Raw genomic sequence first — 18,322 nt, 5'->3', positions numbered from 1 at the left:
AAGTTCACCTCATGTTTATGAATATGTTACCATTGTAATCCAAGCAAGCTGCGTTTGTTTATCTATATTTTGTCCCATCTTCATTTTCTGTTTTGGCAGAAGGGTTAGTAAGAACAAAGGCACAAAATAAATACATTAGTGAGGCAGTCACATACTGTTCTTTTATTCCAAGCCAATTAATGTCATATAGTTTCAATTTTGTATTCATCTAGTTATAAAATAGTTTTCATGTGTCCCATTCTGCCATTGGTAGGTGAAATTGGCAAATCCTCTTTGTACTATACAGGATGTCTGTAAGCATAACTTTTACATATACATGATGAAGACCTTGTGTTAGTATCCTAAAGCTGTTTTCTGTTTCTGGCTTCATTCTGTATTCATCATTCTATGATTACCAGATTCTCTTGGAAAAGGAACCTAACCAGAAACCTCTTTGAAGTGGCTAACGTATTGACACACAGCGTGAAGTAGGAAATTCTAGTTATAGATTATTATGAGATTACTTTTGTAGTCTTGAGAAGCCTAAACTGCTTGTGGATAGCAAAAGTTAGAGGTTTATTATTTGTGCTGTTGTTTTCATTTCTTCATTTCAACATTTGTTTTCTGATAGCCACAGGTAAAATGACAATTCTTATACTTCAGTATATTCCATAGATGTGAGACCAACCTTTGTCTGTTTTTTGTTTTTTAAGAATTATTATCAGTAAAACAATTCCACCATGTGTAATTTCTTATCATTCCAACAGCATTAACAACAGCCCAATATCTACTGAATAGTGGTGTTTATGTGGGACATTTTCACATTAAGGTACCTTCAGACACAGTTGGGGTCAGTTAAGTTTTACAATTCCAGCTCAATTCAATCTGGTCAATTCTAATTCCAGTTCCACCCATACATATTTAATTCCAATTCCAATTCCAATTCACAAGCAGAATTTATATTGACCAAAGAATTTCAATTCCGTTTATGAATTGTACCCAACTCTGGTAGATAATGAGGATATGGGCCAGAATGTCATGACTGAATACTTACACAGTGTCATAGAAATGTACGCTCATGTAAAAAGGCCAATGAGCAGAGCATCGGTAGACATGGCTATGAGTGATCCATTAATCTAAAGCTCATCTTTTTTGTGACAAACCAAGCTGAAATCTGTTGAACAGTCAGGACACTTGTTGTTTCTGGTGATTGTGTTATGGATATGCAAATGTGTTTACTTGAGGAATACTGTATAGCTCTCACACCTTTCATTGATATATTGATATACATTACTGATATTTTCAATAATTTCAGTGAAATGTAACAATGTGTGGAGTTGAACTTAACTGAGATTGAATCAGTAATTACCATTGCTTTCAAAGTGTCATGTTCATTTCCGTATTTCTAATATTTCCAGAATTCAGTGTTGGTTTCACAGACTCAGATTAGTACTAGTCTTGGGCTACCTGATGTTGTTTTTATTTAATCTAATCAAGGTCTGTGAAGTGTCTCATTTTAAATAATGACATATAGGTCGGGGGGATGTCAGTTGGTGCTGGCCAAGGTCCTGAACTAGTTGGACTGGGAGATGGTATGGAAAAGGTAACTGGTCCTAACAGAGTGTCAATCGCATTAGACTGATTAAAATGTTTGAAAAACCGAGATGGTATTTTATTGGATACCTAGACAAGGCAATGCATAATTTGTTTTTTTTTCTGAAAAAATATAATTGAACTGAACTAGCCAAATTATTCACTGAGCTTCAGATACCACATTCTACAAGGCATATCCACAGCATACTGTAGCAATTAGGTTGCAACAACAAAATATTTACTTTATTATAATTCATTTGTTACTCTGTCACTGCCTAACTCTGCTGTTTTTTGTGAGCAGCAGTTTCTCAGCATTGGTTATTAATGGTGTCTGTTCAGTATTGTCCCTGTTAATTTGTCTATGAAATTCCCTTTGTTTTTATCTGTGCACATATTTAAAGCAGTTTCTTAAACAATACAGTTCCTAAGGAATTGTATTAAACCTTTATTTGAGCAGATAGGTTGATTCAGAACAAATTCTCACTTGCCCCAGAGGCTTACACACGGCAGCAAGGAATACAGGAAAACACAACACATCTCTCTACACTCAAAACAGATACGAAGCTATGTCATTTTAACTTATGCAGTAACTCATTCTGGTTATTGGCTAATTCATTCCCATTTTCTTGCCAGTGATTCACATGATCACGAATCATGCAGTGTGGGTGGGTCACTGCAATTCTGGATAAGATATGTTTTTGAATGTCAGAAATGTATTTTATTTCAGAAAAATCCCAAAAACACTTTTCTTCTGTTGTTTTTGCCCTCGTTAGGTGCTGCTCTGCTCCAGCCCCCCCTCTCCTGTCTTTCTCAGCAGGGCAGTGCTGAGTGAAAGGAAGGCTATGGCACTATAGCTGACACCCCCTGTCCCCATCCTCCCTCAAAGAGGAACTCAGCCACAGCCCCACATGAGTGTCTGCCTAGAGCCTTAGTCAAGTGAGTACTACTAAGGCTGCCCTCTTAAGTGCGGTCACCGTAGACCTGTGGTTTTCCTTTTCATTTGTCCTGCTCCTGCTTAATCCACTTCTGCATGCTCCTCTGAGCCTTCATGTAGCCTGGGTTCTTCCTCTTAACCGACTGTCTGAATGAAGTGAACGAGAGGCAGAGGTTGAGTGATCCCAGGAGAGGCAATCATCCTGTGTCATACTTTAAAAATACCTTGTATCATAAATAGCCATGCAAAGAAACAATTTCTGCATTTTTACTTAAAAATGAAAAGGAAAGGAAATAAAAACACCTTGCCAAGATGCTTACAGTGTTGGTGTTGGTAAAATATTTATAAAATGTGGTATGTCCAAATGGTGTAATTGAATTAATTGACCTCACTTAACATTTTAGTGTCAGAATAATTGGCATTTTACATAAACAAATGTGTAAAGATATACAATTTAAAAGGATGATGTTCATGTATTGTCTTTTAAAAACAGGTCTGAAATAATTATTATTAGCTGGATGTTGTCTTTGATATTGTGTACATTGGTGCTGTGAGAAAACTCTAAATGGATTCATTTAAAATACCAACCCCAAATTTGCACAAATGCACCATTTTCACTTTCAGAAGTGTTTTTTTTTTATTTTTAGCTTAAATATTAGCTCTGTTGCCTTGGCCGTTTCCATGGAAACTACTTGTCATAAGAAGAAATCTTGCATGCATAGAATTTCCATCTGATAATGAGTTTAGCACTATAGTTAGTTGGATACAGATGTTTTATTTAGATAATTATTTAGGAATGATACAGCAGATTCGTAGATTCACAGGTGCATTTCAATAAAATTTGAATTATCAGTTATCTTTTTTTTCTGTCACAGTTTTAGTTTTAAACTGAGAGCCACTGTAAATCTTGGGGTAAATCTTTAAAGCAAGTGGCCAGAGCCTTGTCACACTGCAATACAGGACTAGTCCATTGATCCCCATATTCAAAACCAAAATAGACACTTGAAGAGTCTTGCTGAAGGCATTTTGCTTCTTAATTCACATTGTATGGAAAGGCTTTAACAGTGGAAAAGAGTACTCAAATGTATTCATGCTAATGTGAAGTGTTGCCCCTTAAACTAAGCTTTTAGACATAGTCACTAGTGAAGCTTTGTAACCAGTATTTTTGATGGCAATATTGACACAGCAATAAATATACACTACAGATTAACAATAAGAAGTGTGGATTATAGTATGAAATTGTGACCTGTTGGATCCATCACTGTCATAGTTTAGGTCCATTATTGTTTGAGAAGTAATTACAGTAAGAAGGGAAATAGAGTATACAGGATACTGTCAATCTAAAATTAGAGTGCACAAAGTTGTAAGAGGTCATGAAGAAGTTTCCATTGTCTTAGTTGGACTACATCTGTAATCAGTTCTGGGAACTGTCAGACATTGATGCCTTGTAGAAGATTCAGAGAAGGACAACTGAATTATCTCTCTCTCTCATATATATATATATATATACACTCACCTAAAGGATTATTAGGAACACCTGTTCAATTTCTCATTAATGCAATTATCTAACCAACCAATCACATGGCAGTTGCTTCAATGCATTTAGGGGTGTGGTCCTGGTCAAGACAATCTCCTGAACTCCAAACTGAATGTCTGAATGGGAAAGAAAGGTGATTTAAGCAATTTTGAGCGTGGCATGGTTGTTGGTGCCAGACGGGCCGGTCTGAGTATTTCACAGTCTGCTCAGTTACTGGGATTTTCATGCACAACCATTTCTAGGGTTTACAAAGAATGGTGTGAAAAGGGAAAAACATCCAGTATGCGGCAGTCCTGTGGGCGAAAATGCCTTGTTGATGCTAGAGGTCAGAGGAGAATGGGCCGACTGATTCAAGCTGATAGAAGAGCAACTTTGACTGAAATAACCACTCATTACAACCGAGGTATGCAGCAAAGCATTTGTGAAGACACAACACGTACAACCTTGAGGCAGATGGGCTACAACAGCAGAAGACCCCACCGGGTACCACTCATCTCCACTACAAATAGGAAAAAGAGGCTACAATTTGCACAAGCTCACCAAAATTGGACAGTTGAAGACTGGAAAAATGTTGCCTGGTCTGATGAGTCTCGATTTCTGTTCAGACATTGAGATGATAGTCAGAATTTGGCATAAACAGAATGAGAACATGGATCCATCATGCCTTGTTACCACTGTGCAGGCTGGTGGTGGTGGTGTAATGGTGTGGGGGATGTTTTCTTGGCACACTTTAGGCCCCTTAGTGCCAATTGGGCATCGTTTAAATGCCACGGCCTACCTGAGCATTGTTTCTGACCATGTCCATCCCTTTATGACCACCATGTACCCATCCTCTGATGGCTACTTCCAGCAGGATAATGCACCATGTCACAAAGGTCGAATCATTTCAAATTGGTTTCTTGAACATGACAATGAGTTCACTGTACTAAACTGGCCCCCACAGTCACCAGATCTCAACCCAATAGAGCATCTTTGGGATGTGGTGGAACGGGAGCTTCGTGCCCTGGATGTGCATCCCACAAATCTCCATCAACTGCAAGATGCTATCCTATCAATATGGGCCAACATTTCTAAAGAATGCTTTCAGCACCTTGTTGAATCAATGCCACGTAGAATTAAGGCAGTTCTGAAGGCGAAAGGGGGTCAAACACAGTATTAGTATGGTGTTCCTAATAATCCTTTAGGTGAGTGTGTATGTATATATATATATATATATATATATATATATATATATATATATATATATACATTCTAAGCAGAATACGAAGGAATGAGACAAAACCACCTAATTAAATCTTCATGACAGCGATCCTGACTTTCAAATCAGATAGACATTGATTTATGATCTTGCAGATGATGGGGGCTGAGCCAGCTCCAAATAAGATAGAGGAGCCTTTCTCAGTTTAGACTTAATATATTTTTATTTTTAGTTATTTCCAGTACAGATATGTTATTATTCAGATTTTAACTAATTCTCTAATGGAATAGATTACAAAACAAAAAAGAAAAAATGTGGATTCCCAAGATTCTTGACCAGTAAAAGCTGTTGCCTAGAGTGTAGATTGCGCCCTGTGCTCAGGACCTGACTGGTCTGAATCTGGGCCATGTGGTAATCTAACAGTTACTGGGATTCTCCACAGGGTGGTGTTCAGTGTGGGGGATTAGTTGCTTTCAAAGTTGCTCAGGGTTTCCTTGGCTTTTTGCACAACAGCAACCCCTGTGGCTTTCTGAGAGCCTGTGAGCAATGGTATATTAGTATTATGGCAAGATTAAATCAAGACTTTGGCCCACCCATGAATCACAAATTATGAAGTTGTACTCTGTCACATTTTAATTTAGACAGGGTGGCTTCTAACAATAAATTAAACCAAGATAGGGTACATATTTGTACCTTGCGATTTGTGGGTAGGTCAAAGCTTTGATTTGGTCTAGCCCTTAGTCCACCTCCCAAATTTCTGTTTCTGCACCAACTAAACTATGTGAAAAGAAGGGAACATTTCTGTGAACATTTCTGAGAACGCATGTATCTATATTGCTGTCATGCTTGGACAAGGGTCATAGTGGTAGGCCCAACTGATTAAAAGTAGCCAGCTTCAAAGATATTAAAAATGTATATCTATAGACTCAAAAGAAAAACTATATTGTCAGTGCTTTAGTTCTTGCAGATATTCCACCCCTGTAATGACTCTGAGAGGCTCAGCGTTGGATGAGACTTCGTTTTCCTTTGTTGTGTTGATAGCTGTTAGATCTCATAAGAGCATATACACATAAGGTACAGACATTCCTTCAGTGTGATTAAGCCAGGTAGGAAAATGCATTATCGGGTTGGTTATATGTTGGCAACGAGTACATTTACATTACAACAATCAGTCTCTGAGGCTGGTTAAGTAATATGATGGGTTAATAATTCCAGGCCTACTGTATGTGTTCTCTCCCCCATGCTATATTACAGGAGTGGAGAGGTCTAGTCAGCAACAGTGACTGAGCAGCTTCTCACGGAACAAACCATTATGGGCAGAAAAACAGGGGTAGGGGTGTGTACACAAGAGGCTTGGAGTTTGAAGCAAAACTATACATCTGCCAATTCATTCCTTTTTTTTCATCCTAACCAGCAGTCCATTTCCCTTTTGGTTGGTTGGTTGTTAAATCCGTGACATCAAGGCTTCATTGTTGTGTGTGGATTGAGAGAGGAGTTTATAAACAGTCACACCACCGCCCCCCCTCCATTCCCCCTCCCCCCTTCGCCTGCTTGAAGAGTTGGTCTGTGCTGTGCCTCTCTCAGTGACATACATTGCTTTTCTGTCTGTGAGGAGATTAGAGCAGCTGAGCGCAGGACTAGGAAGACTGAAAGAGTCTGTGGAATGGAGAGCAAACAGCCCCAGTCCTCCAGCCCTTATTTTAATGCTGGTCCAGAGAGCAGTGGTCTCTCCTGTCCTTTCTGCACATGGGCAGCACCGTGAGCGTGGAAACACCTGCGTGCTTTTCTAGAGCTTCTCTGCATTACAAGCCAGGTGCAGGTGTACGTATGTGTTTTTTTTCCCTTCTCTTTTTATTAGTTATATATATCTTAAGAAGCCTTGTTTCCAATTTCTCTGGGGCTTCTCCTTGTTTGTCTGTGCTGACTTTAATCTTGGGCTGAATTTATTACAGGATCTTTCTCTTGTGTTGACTCTTAGGGAATTTCAACTAGACTGATAGTGGTGTAGACTGTGTGTCGGTTAGGTGGGGCAAAGATTTAAGGGAGTATGTTGGATTTGTATTACTTTATATTTGCATGGTCTAAAGGAGAATGTGTATTTGTATTAAGGGTTATTTGCACATGGTGTAAAAGCAACATGTGCGTATTTATGTGAGAGAGAAGGATCTGACATTGGTGTTTCTGTGCTGGACTGTTACTGTATGTGTGGTCAGAGCTTACTCGCCACAGACATGACCTCAATTACTTGGACGAGATGGAATATGAGGAAAAATCCAAATGAACCCAGGCTGGGATGGCACTTTTGCAAGTTGTTTATTTATGCCAGGGATACAGTCAATAGAATTAAATGCACGGTACTGACGTATTTTGACAGATACTAGGATAGCATAATTAAGTTTTTCTTAATTCTCTTTTTTTATATATCTCCAGCTATATTCTGGGTATTTGTATGCCTATACTATTGTCCTTGTTAACAATAGCTATAACTGTTATATGACAGATTTTCAAAATGCAGTAGGGGAATCAGCTTTAAAACTATAGTTTTTAAAGCTTCTCTGATGATTATGCCATAACAATTACTCAAAATGGCATCCTTTTTAGGGTTTTCAGGGAACTGGAGAAAAGAAGACTCTGCGGATGCTGAGAAAATGGGAGGCAATTTAGTCCAGTGATTAAGATGAAAGATTGGCAGGCATTGTGAAGTAGTGATTAGAACTTAAGGACTATGGAAGAAAGCTGTTAAAACTGATAGATAGTTTGGAGGCATCACAGACTAATTCTAATATGAACACCTCTTCATATATAAAGCTATAGCATAGTTTCTGACTATTTCAATGGGTGCCCAGCTGTAAATTACAATCTGCTGCAGCAAACTAAAAGCCGCAGGACTTCTTTTAATACAAATCCAATTTTCAGTCAGGAAGCACTACCTGTTATTGTATGGAAAAGTGCCTCTTTAAGCCAGTTTTCTTGTAAAGGTAAGGCAAGGATATATTAGTAAAGAAGCTGTTGTAGTATTGAAACATTATTTGTGGGTTTAAATCACAAAGACTCTGCATTTAGACATGACCATGTTCTAGGGAAAGGTTTCTGTGGAGAGCTGCTCTGTAGAAGAGCCCTGTGTGCAAAGATGAGGGATCTGCCCCCATATGGGATTCAGTTTTTTGTTTCCTCACTCTACATCAGTGTGTTCATAAAGAAGATGACTGTAGTGTCAGGTACTTAAGCGGTTTCTAATTTCCATTGAGGTTGGCTTTACTGATTGACTGATTTGCTGATTGATTTACTGTAAAAAAGGTTTGGACTTCATGCCTGAATCGTGTTTATGGCCATCTTGGCCAAGCATTGAGAAGCATTGTACTAGAGCGACTGATGCAGCACTCTTGCACAGTCACAGTCAGAGCCTGCTTTTCTGGTTTTGCAGACACCAATTTAATGAGGTCAGTTTGTTTCTTGTTTAATATAGGAAAAGGGAAAGTTTTTGATCATTTTCACTTTTTGTTGTCAATCCATTGTTTTCTGGAGTAGCAGCCTGTTTGTGGCCTCAGCACGTTTTCTTTGAGGTCACAACACAGACTGTCTTACTCAAACAATTGGGTTAGATGCGCTATTGCATTCACCTGATTAGCAGCAAAGGATTTGATTTGCTGTTCTTGTGTTGTGAATGGATTCTGGCTGTGCTCTTTGAACTGTGAACAGTTTTGTCACTGTGATGTTAGAACATTTGGAAACCGAGAGGCATTAGTCGTTGCCGCGCTAGCAGGCAAAATGAGCTGCCACTTGCCGTTTAGTGCAGGGCTCTCCCAAATGATACTCACCAGTTGACCTGATTTGTGTATTGGTTTTATCAAGGGATCTAACTGAGGAGGCTGCTGAATGTGTCTGCATTGTTTCCAGCTGTCAGTGAGAATGACTTGAATACTGTTTGACGTTTTAAAATTTCATTTTCATGGAATGTGGCTGTAAGAACTTTAATTAAGAGCCATTGTAACTGGAAACAATGACGGAATGTTTACTCGCAAAGCAAAAACAAAACCCTGTCTTTAATATTGTATAAAGAAGCAAAGTTTGAAACGAGCTCTGCACAGCGAGCGAAGAGCTAACCCCAAGTATAGTTACGTGCCATGTTTCTGCTGGGTGTGTTTGAAGATTGTCTATGCTGCAGCACTTACCTCAGGGCACTGGGAATGGAGGGTTCTCTTACTCAGCTGCTGGTGTGTATATTTAATGAGTTGTTTGCCTTGAAATATTATGTCTGTCTTCAGCTGCATGGTTTTGATTTGTCTAAACTAGTGGGACCGAATACTTTTTGCAGAATAGATAAGAAACAACTTCTGTTAACCATTTACTACTGGCACAGAATAAACATAGCAATTTTAAGTCTGTTTGGAACTTTACAATATTTGGAAACCTCTTCAGTACAACAGGAAGCCCTTGACCCATTTTTAAAAGATTATATAATAAATCTGGCCATTGCATCCATGAAAACATAGGCCATAGCTTCCATTAAGTTTTGTCTTGAGAAGCTAAATTGTTGGATATGTATACAGTCACTGTAGTTGGGGAAAAAATACAATTATGGTGATGTTGTGGAGCTGTTGTCAGGGAGAAATACTGTGTAATTTCTGCATAGTCCTTTGTCATCCTGAGCTGAAATAATTAATACGAATTCTCCATAGCATACTTCAGAATACAATATTTAATCTTTATTATTAATTATTTTAATTTGGTTCTAGTATGCACAATACAAAATAAGTTTAAAATTGCAATATGTTTAAACATTTAAGTATTTTAATGTCATTGTTGTAGCATGTTGCCTACAGTACAGACCAGTTAATTCATTATTTTTTAATTATTTTGGCCTCAGTTGAAAAGGATGAAAATATCAGAATGCCGTGTTTTCTGTATTCAGCATGAATTAAGTTTTCAGTTGACAAATATGAAAGCTAACGTGCATAATGGAATTAACTCAGTTTTTTGCTTGTATGTATTATATTGCAATATGGCACTATACTATCAATTTAGCCATTGATATCAGCATTCAAAAACAATGTTAATAACCTACTCACAGAGTTCAAAGATCACAAGTTGATTGCATTAAAGCATTGATATTTATGTGTAGCCTATATTCTTGAACAATGTTTTATGAATGTGATGTTTGTATGTATCTTAATTTTGGTTATTTTCAACAAATTGGACATTTTACCACATATGAGGATCTGTCTCTTATGATGGGATTGAATTGATAATGTTTTAGCCCCATAATCCATCTGACATTTTTATTTTTAATACAGTGTAGTGTCTGCTATAGCAACATTTAGCTTTTATTGAAGTAAGATGAAACATGGGCCAAAACTGTCAATGACAGCTATGCATTGTGAGACAAGTAAAACTTCAGATACATTACTAATTCTGTTTATCAATGCATAACTAATGGACCGATAATAAGGAACTGTCATGACATTAAGGGTCATATTAGACTTGTCAGACTAGTGCTGAACTAAGCAGTAGTGTGGTGCACTGAGGGATTGGCTTTAAATTTTTTCTTTTGTCTTTCTCTTGCAAGTCAAAGTGACACAAAATGTTATTTTTATTATGAACATAAAATCTTACTTTTAATTCTTCTAATAACAGGAACTCCTGTCAGTGAGGGAATATACTGTGGTTACTGGAAGTGTTAGAGAGTGATTTGTTGTCTGGATGGTGACAATGCCAGCTTGAGGAGCACCTTGAGATCACATAAACTGATGACCAGAAGCAACATGGCATTCTGAACAGCTTTGAAGGAAAAGAGTGAAGCAACGTGCCTTTCGAGTGAAGCAGTAATCAGTGATCACTCTGCATAACTTAAGGAAATAGTAGTGAGTGATTCTGTCATCAAAGAATTAGAGAGCTTAGTCATCACAAGGTGTTGTGTTGTGTTAATTATTTTCTTGCCTGTTGGGTGGCCAGAAAGAGCACTTCCCATACTGAAGATACACACTCTTGGTGTTTACAATTAATGGGTGAGGTTAGGGAATGTTTATGGTTCTGGGTGACAAATCTAAAGATTTTAGGATCTAAGGAGCTCAGTATCATGCAAGTATAGGCAAGCAACATCACAAGCAAATCCACTGGACCAGAAAATCACTTAACCATACACAATTAGAAACCAAGTTTGTTAATGCGGCAGCACAATTTAATGGACTACATAGTGCTATGGCCATGAATCACTGCAGCCAAAGCCAGTTACTGCATGATGGTATGGTATGTGAAGCCACTCAAAAAGCCATAGAATTATAGAAGCCTTATATATTATCCTGTATGCAAGGGACGCTCAACAACTCTTATAGAAAACCCTCATGTTTATCAAATAGGCTTACGTTTATGTATTTGTATTGTATTCAAAATATATTACTAATATATGAAAACATAATCTATATGTTGTCCATATATGAATTTTTCCTATTGGAGTCAAGCTCATGTTGTGAGGGTCTTCGATCCTCATTTCTTTGCAGCGGAGCCTGTGTCTCATAATGCTCAGCGTGAGGTCAGCTGTGTAGAATACGCCTTGTGGATAACCATCTACAGTATAATAGTGGTATTCAATTCCAGGCTACATTTCAGCCTCCTCTCACTAATAAGTCTATAATATGAAAGCATTAGTCACTGTATACATAATATGTGTTCACTGCTCACATTTATAACACAAGATTGTTTTTCATGGTTCTATTTATGGTGCAAGTAAGTAAAAGCATTCAGTAACACAACAGAGGACTGTAGAAATCAGAAACGTTATCACATAAGTATTGCAAAATTTCTATGATCTCTCTAATGCCTATCATGAACTGATACCCCTCAAAGGGGACGTTGTGCTGTCAGTCATCTGACCAATGTTTCTCATGGCTTAATTTATCAAGGCTTCAAAGACTCCAGTGATGTAGCAAAGCTTTTGGTCTAAAAAAAGGAATGAATACATCAATAACACAATAATCCCTAGGGTGTTTCCTGTGTTTATAAGTTCACACCTCATTTAGATGTCTCTCTCTGTTACAGGTGTGCTGTAGCTCAACATGAGTGGCCTAGGGGAAAGTGCCCTTGACCCCACAACCCCAGAGTCTCGCAAGAGGAAAGGGTCACCATGTGATACCTCTGGACAGAGGTAAGGTTCCCCATTTTCATATTAGAGAGAGCACACTGCATCCTCTTTTCCTCAGCACCCCCTTAGCCCCTTTTCTTAAATAATCCATTACATTACATAACAACCATGCTCTTTTGGAGAATAGGCTTTTGGGCCGATATGGTTGCCTAACACATAGATCAGGTTCGATCAGAAAATTCAGAGGTTTTATTTGTTGTGCTGGGAGGGTTTGGTCCTCCATCATATTTGTCATCTCAGCCAGACTCCACTCACATTTCAAAGAACTTTTAAGTTATTCTTCTGTGGCTATGGTCTTGCTGTAAATTGCTATTAAGCTTTCGTCTGTGGCTTGTCTATGCAATTGTTCTGAAAAGAGAGGGATGTTTCCAGAAAGTATCACTAACACTGTTTAGTGCTTCCCAGAGCAGTATGAGATAACTTCCATTCTTAGGATGCTTCCATGGTGTTGGGAAAGGTTCTTCCTAGCTCTTAAAGAATAAATATGTTGAACAAGCATTCCTGATGCATAATCTGTGTGCGTGGATTATACAATCACTGTACCATTTACCTGAATTTACCTTCTGTTTCTTTGTGCTAGCCAAATATAAATGTCTACTTGTAAACAATTATTTATGGGGGCATTCCAGATATTCAGCTGGTTGTGGAGATGTGGACAAGGATTTATGTTTGTGTGTAAGTGCTGCTTCCTGTAGACTGGTCTGGCTCACTGTAGGATGGTCTCTCCTTTGTAAGGTCTCTGTGGGCTGATGAAACTCTGCTTGTGTGCGGACTGTTTCTACAGCAACCCCACGCAGCGCATGACCTGCAGACTGTGCCTGTACACAGCCCAGGCAATGCGCTGACCTACTTTACCAACTCTCCACTCTCAGAGCTCACCCACACTGGCAATCTTCACATACAGCAAAGCAACGCTCGTGATGAGCGACTGCAAAAAATGTTCTTCATGCTGAGATTGATACGTTTATCATGCTCGTCCAAACATTCCTTTAGAAAATGGTTTGAGTGTTACAAGCAGTTTCTGCAAACAAAGGGGGTCTTCTTTTGAAGGTTTCATTGCTATTCTTCAAATGTGGTTTAGATATCAGTATGTACAGCTGTGTTTTCTTTGTTTGTCTTTTTCAAAGTGCAATATTTGCCTGTGCAGTGTGTTTACGTTTCCTTGTCCTGGAGTGCCATTTATATATTACATTAATTAAAAACTATTAAGGCAATTCCTTATTTCTCAGATTGATATTTAGGGTATTTAATGTATTCTTGGAATCTGAAAATCATCTCCTTCCCAGATGTAATTGTATTATGGAGTAAACTATTATAGCACATGCACATCCCAGATTTATTCAGTTATGGGTCCACTTGTCCCCTCAGAGGGAAAGATCACTGCAAATCATTACGAAGTTATTCTGAGTGATCACCTTTATTCTGTGGCAACACATTTCTGTCCTGATGGGAGTGGTCTCTTGTTGACAATGCCCCCATCCACACGGCACGAGGGGTCACTGAATGGTTTAATGAGTATGAAAATGATGTGAATCATATGTTATGGCCTTTGCAGTCACCAGATCTCAACCCAATTGAACACCTGTGGGAGATTTTGGACTGACTTGTTAGCGGTCTCCCACCATCATCATCAAAACACCAAATGAGGGAATATCTTTTGGAAGAATGGTGTCCATCCCTCCAGTAGAGACACGTGGAATCTGTGCCAAGAGCAATGAAGCTGTTCTGGCGGCTCGTGGAGGCCGAACACCGTACTGAGGCACTTTGTTGTTTTTTTCCTACATCTTTGTCACCCGTCTATATATATATACACTCACCTAAAGGATTATTAGGAACACCTGTTCAATTTCTCATTAATGCAATTATCTAACCAACCAATCACATGGCAGTTGCTTCAATGCATTTAGGGGTGTGGTCCTGGTCAAGACAATCTCCTGAACTCCAAACTGAATGTCTGAATGGGACAGAAAGGTGATTTAAGCAATTTTGAGCGTGGCATGGTTGTTGGTGCCAGACGGGCCGGTCTGAGTATTTCACAATCTGCTCAGTTACTGGGATTTTCACGCACAACCATTTCTAGGGTTTACAAAGAATGGTGTGAAAAGGGAAAAACATCCAGTATGCGGCAGTCCTGTGGGCGAAAATGCCTTGTTGATGCTAGAGGTCAGAGGAGAATGGGCCGACTGATTCAAGCTGATAGAAGAGCAACTTTGACTGAAAAAACCACTCGTTACATCCGAGGTATGCAGCATAGCATTTGTGAAGCCACAACACATACAACCATGGGCTACAACAGCAGAAGACCCCACCGGGTACCACTCATCTCCACTACAAATAGGAAAAAGAGGCTACAATTTGCACAAGCTCACCAAAATTGGACAGTTGAAGACTGGAAAAATGTTGCCTGGTCTGATGAGTCTCGATTTCTGTTGAGACATTCAGATGGTAGAGTCAGAATTTGGCGTAAACAGAATGAGAACATGGATCCATCATGCCTTGTTACCACTGGTGGTGGTGGTGTAATGGTGTGGGGGATGTTTTCTTGGCACACTTTAGGCCCCTTAGTGCCAATTGGGCATCGTTTAAATGCCACGGCCTACCTGAGCATTGTTTCTGACCATGTCCATCCCTTTATGACCACCATGTACCCATCCTCTGATGGCTACTTCCAGCAGGATAATACACCATGTCACAAAGGTCAAATCATTTCAAATTGGTTTCTTGAACATGACAATGAGTTCACTGTACTAAACTGGCCCCCACAGTCACCAGATCTCAACCCAATAGAGCATCTTTGGGATGTGGTGGAACGGGAGCTTCGTGCCCTGGATGTGCATCCCACAAATCTCCATCAACTGCAAGATGCTATCCTATCAATATGGGCCAACATTTCTAAAGAATGCTTTCAGCACCTTGTTGAATCAATGCCACGTAGAATTAAGGCAGTTCTGAAGGCGAAAGGGGGTCAAACACAGTATTAGTATGGTGTTCCTAATAATCCTTTAGGTGAGTGTATATATATATATATATATATATATATATATATACACTCACCTAAAGGATTATTAGGAACACCTGTTCAATTTCTCATTAATGCAATTATCTAACCAACCAATCACATGGCAGTTGCTTCAATGCATTTAGGGGTGTGGTCCTGGTCAAGACAATCTCCTGAACTCCAAACTGAATGTCTGAATGGGAAAGAAAGGTGATTTAAGCAATTTTGAGCGTGGCATGGTTGTTGGTGCCAGACGGGCCGGTCTGAGTATTTCACAATCTGCTCAGTTACTGGGATTTTCACGCACAACCATTTCTAGGGTTTACAAAGAATGGTGTGAAAAGGGAAAAACATCCAGTATGCGGCAGTCCTGTGGGCGAAAATGCCTTGTTGATGCTAGAGGTCAGAGGAGAATGGGCCAACTGATTCAAGCTGATAGAAGAGCAACTTTGACTGAAATAAACACTCGTTACAACCGTAACGTTACCTGAGCATTGTTTCTGACCATGTCCATCCCTTTATGACCACCATGTACCCATCCTCTGATGGCTACTTCCAGCAGGATAATGCACCATGTCACAAAGGTCGAATCATTTCAAATTGGTTTCTTGAACATGACAATGAGTTCACTGTACTAAACTGGCCCCCACAGTCCCCACATCTCAACCCAATAGAGCATCTTTGGGATGTGGTGGAACGGGAGCTTCGTGCCCTGGATGTGCATCCCACAAATCTCCATCAACTGCAAGATGCTATCCTATCAATATGGGCCAACATTTCTAAAGAATGCTTTCAGCACCTTGTTGAATCAATGCCACGTAGAATTAAGGCAGTTCTGAAGGCGAAAGGGGGTCAAACACAGTATTAGTATGGTGTTCCTAATAATCCTTTAGGTGAGTGTATATATATATATATATGTATCATCACCATGGATGAAGGCCTCCCCAAGATGTTTCCACTTCAGTCTATAGCTTCTCTTTTCCATGTCACGCCTGTAATGTTTATGATTTAATCTTCCCATATTTTATATGGTCGTATTCTAGGTCTTTTTCATATATGTATATGTGTGTGTGTGTGTATGTATGTATGTATGTGTACAATTTTTCCTCAGGCCCCCTTTTTGAGGAAAGGTGTTTTATTTGTGGTAATTGTCCTCTATTTTCTACATATTTGCCCCACATGCAGAGCTCAGTAGTGCATGTAGATGTCCACAGAAGCCTGTGTGTATCATCTCGAGTTAATTTTCTCTTTATGGATTCTTACACTCATCCCTACCATTCACCACTAGTTACCCTTTTCAAAATTGCAGTTCATTCCCTTGCGATGGCTCTTTTCTTGTCTATTAAACTGTCTTTCATTCAATTGGATTCCCACTGATTTGAGATTTAACTTTTCGTCTGGTACTTCATCCAAGGCTTTCTTAAAGTCTAATATTTTGTCATATGTTCTGCCGTGATCTGATTGACTCATTGATTCTTGAAAGAAGATTAACAGATTGATCATAAAGGATCTCCATATTCTTAATCCACACAAATGTCTAAATGTGCTCAGAAGATTAATGTAATGCACAGCTGCCACTATAGAAGGAATGTTCCTAACATCCTGATTTCATCAATAAAAAACAAATATAATTGGTGGCAGACAATATAAACAATATAAACAGATGGATTCAGTGGGCTCTCAGCACCGATACTGTCTATTCCTTCTGGAGACCTTTACTCTAGGCCTCTAGAGCTACTGCATATGCTGCTTTAATAATGGCATTTGTTTGCCTTATTTATATTGTTTATATTGTTGTTATGTCAAAATTTAACACAACAAAATGGGCTACCATCCTCCTGACTGCCGGAATCAGCAGCACCCTTGCTCAAAGTGTTTCCCCTAACGATCCCCCTGAAATCAATCTCCTGAACCTGTGTCTGGATTGATGCTCCCTGTCTCCCTGTGTGCAGCGCGGAGAAGCGGCGGCGGGAGCTGGAGTGCCGATACATCGAGGAACTGGCGGAGCTGCTGTCTGCTAATATGGGCGACATCGACAGCTTGAGCGTGAAGCCTGACAAGTGTCACATCCTCAAGAGCACAGTGGACCAGATCCAGCAAATCAAGCGGCGCGAGCAGGGTGAGCTCAGTTTCCTACTCCAGCACACAGCATCTTTGTCACCCTGCCACTCCTTCGCACACAACCTCTCTCACCTAGCCTGTCCCACACAGTCCGTCTCACTTACTGCCTCCCCAGCCACTCACAAGGCCTACAAGTAACATATTATTTGCAACAGGGGGTTTGTAGGGCCTGCAGGTTGCAGTATGAAGACTTGAGTTGAAGGCCCTCAAAAGTGGTCAGTGTTCTGGTTACAGACTGGAATAGTTGATGTAATTTTTTTTTTCGATGTTACTGCCAAGTGTCTGTCTGACTGGAATGATTGGTCCTTTACCAGTTATACAACAATTAACTTGGCTTTGCCTATTCCACAGGAGTATGGCTTGTTGACATAATAAAAATGGTACAGTACCCCTAAAAGAATGGAATAACCCTGGAAAAAACTAATAGCAGTTAATCTAATGTAGATAATCCCACCAATTGTTACACAACTCTCTTTGCGTTTGTTACATTTGCCCATTATAATTATAGTCTCCAGCAGACATTTTTTATTTGTATATACTACTGGTCAAAAGTTTTAGAACACCCAAATTTTTCCATGGATGGTCTTGTTATGATCAGTAGACTGTCTGGTTCCAGAATATGTCATAATGGTCAATATTTTCTGAGATTTTGTATTCCTACTCCTATTGTCCAAGTATCCCTCCACCCCCCCATTTCAGAGGGGGGTGGGTGTAAATGTGGGAGGGGTGGGGGGGTTATAAAAAAACACATTTTTCTCACCAGGGAAAGCTGAGACATTCAGCTTTCATAGGATACCCAACAGTGAAGAGAATACATGGGATTA

General features: G+C 39.4%; 1 protein-coding gene across 5 annotated transcripts in view; it reads left to right on the top strand.

Annotated features, from left to right (window-relative positions):
* ncoa1 (nuclear receptor coactivator 1) overlaps positions 1-18,322 on the top strand; it is a 49,482-nt gene that overhangs the window by 5,532 nt on the left and 25,628 nt on the right. For 2 of the 5 annotated variants that reach the window (XM_066705022.1, XM_066704987.1), the window contains exons 2-4: positions 2,346-2,508; positions 12,277-12,382; positions 17,330-17,496. In XM_066705022.1, coding sequence (XP_066561119.1) covers positions 12,294-12,382; positions 17,330-17,496 — 256 coding nt within the window. In that variant the 5' untranslated portion in view covers positions 2,346-2,508; positions 12,277-12,293. Of the gene's footprint in view, positions 1-2,345; positions 2,509-6,860; positions 7,067-12,276; positions 12,383-17,329; positions 17,497-18,322 lie in introns of those variants that run through there. The other 3 variants (XM_066704996.1, XM_066705011.1, XM_066705004.1) reach the window with 3 other exon arrangements.

The sequence above is a fragment of the Amia ocellicauda genome, chromosome 1 (genome assembly GCF_036373705.1).
Source record: "Amia ocellicauda isolate fAmiCal2 chromosome 1, fAmiCal2.hap1, whole genome shotgun sequence".
NCBI lineage: Eukaryota > Metazoa > Chordata > Actinopteri > Amiiformes > Amiidae > Amia > Amia ocellicauda.
The sequence above is the reverse complement of the archived record's forward strand: the minus strand, read 5'-3'. Positions and strand labels throughout refer to the sequence as shown.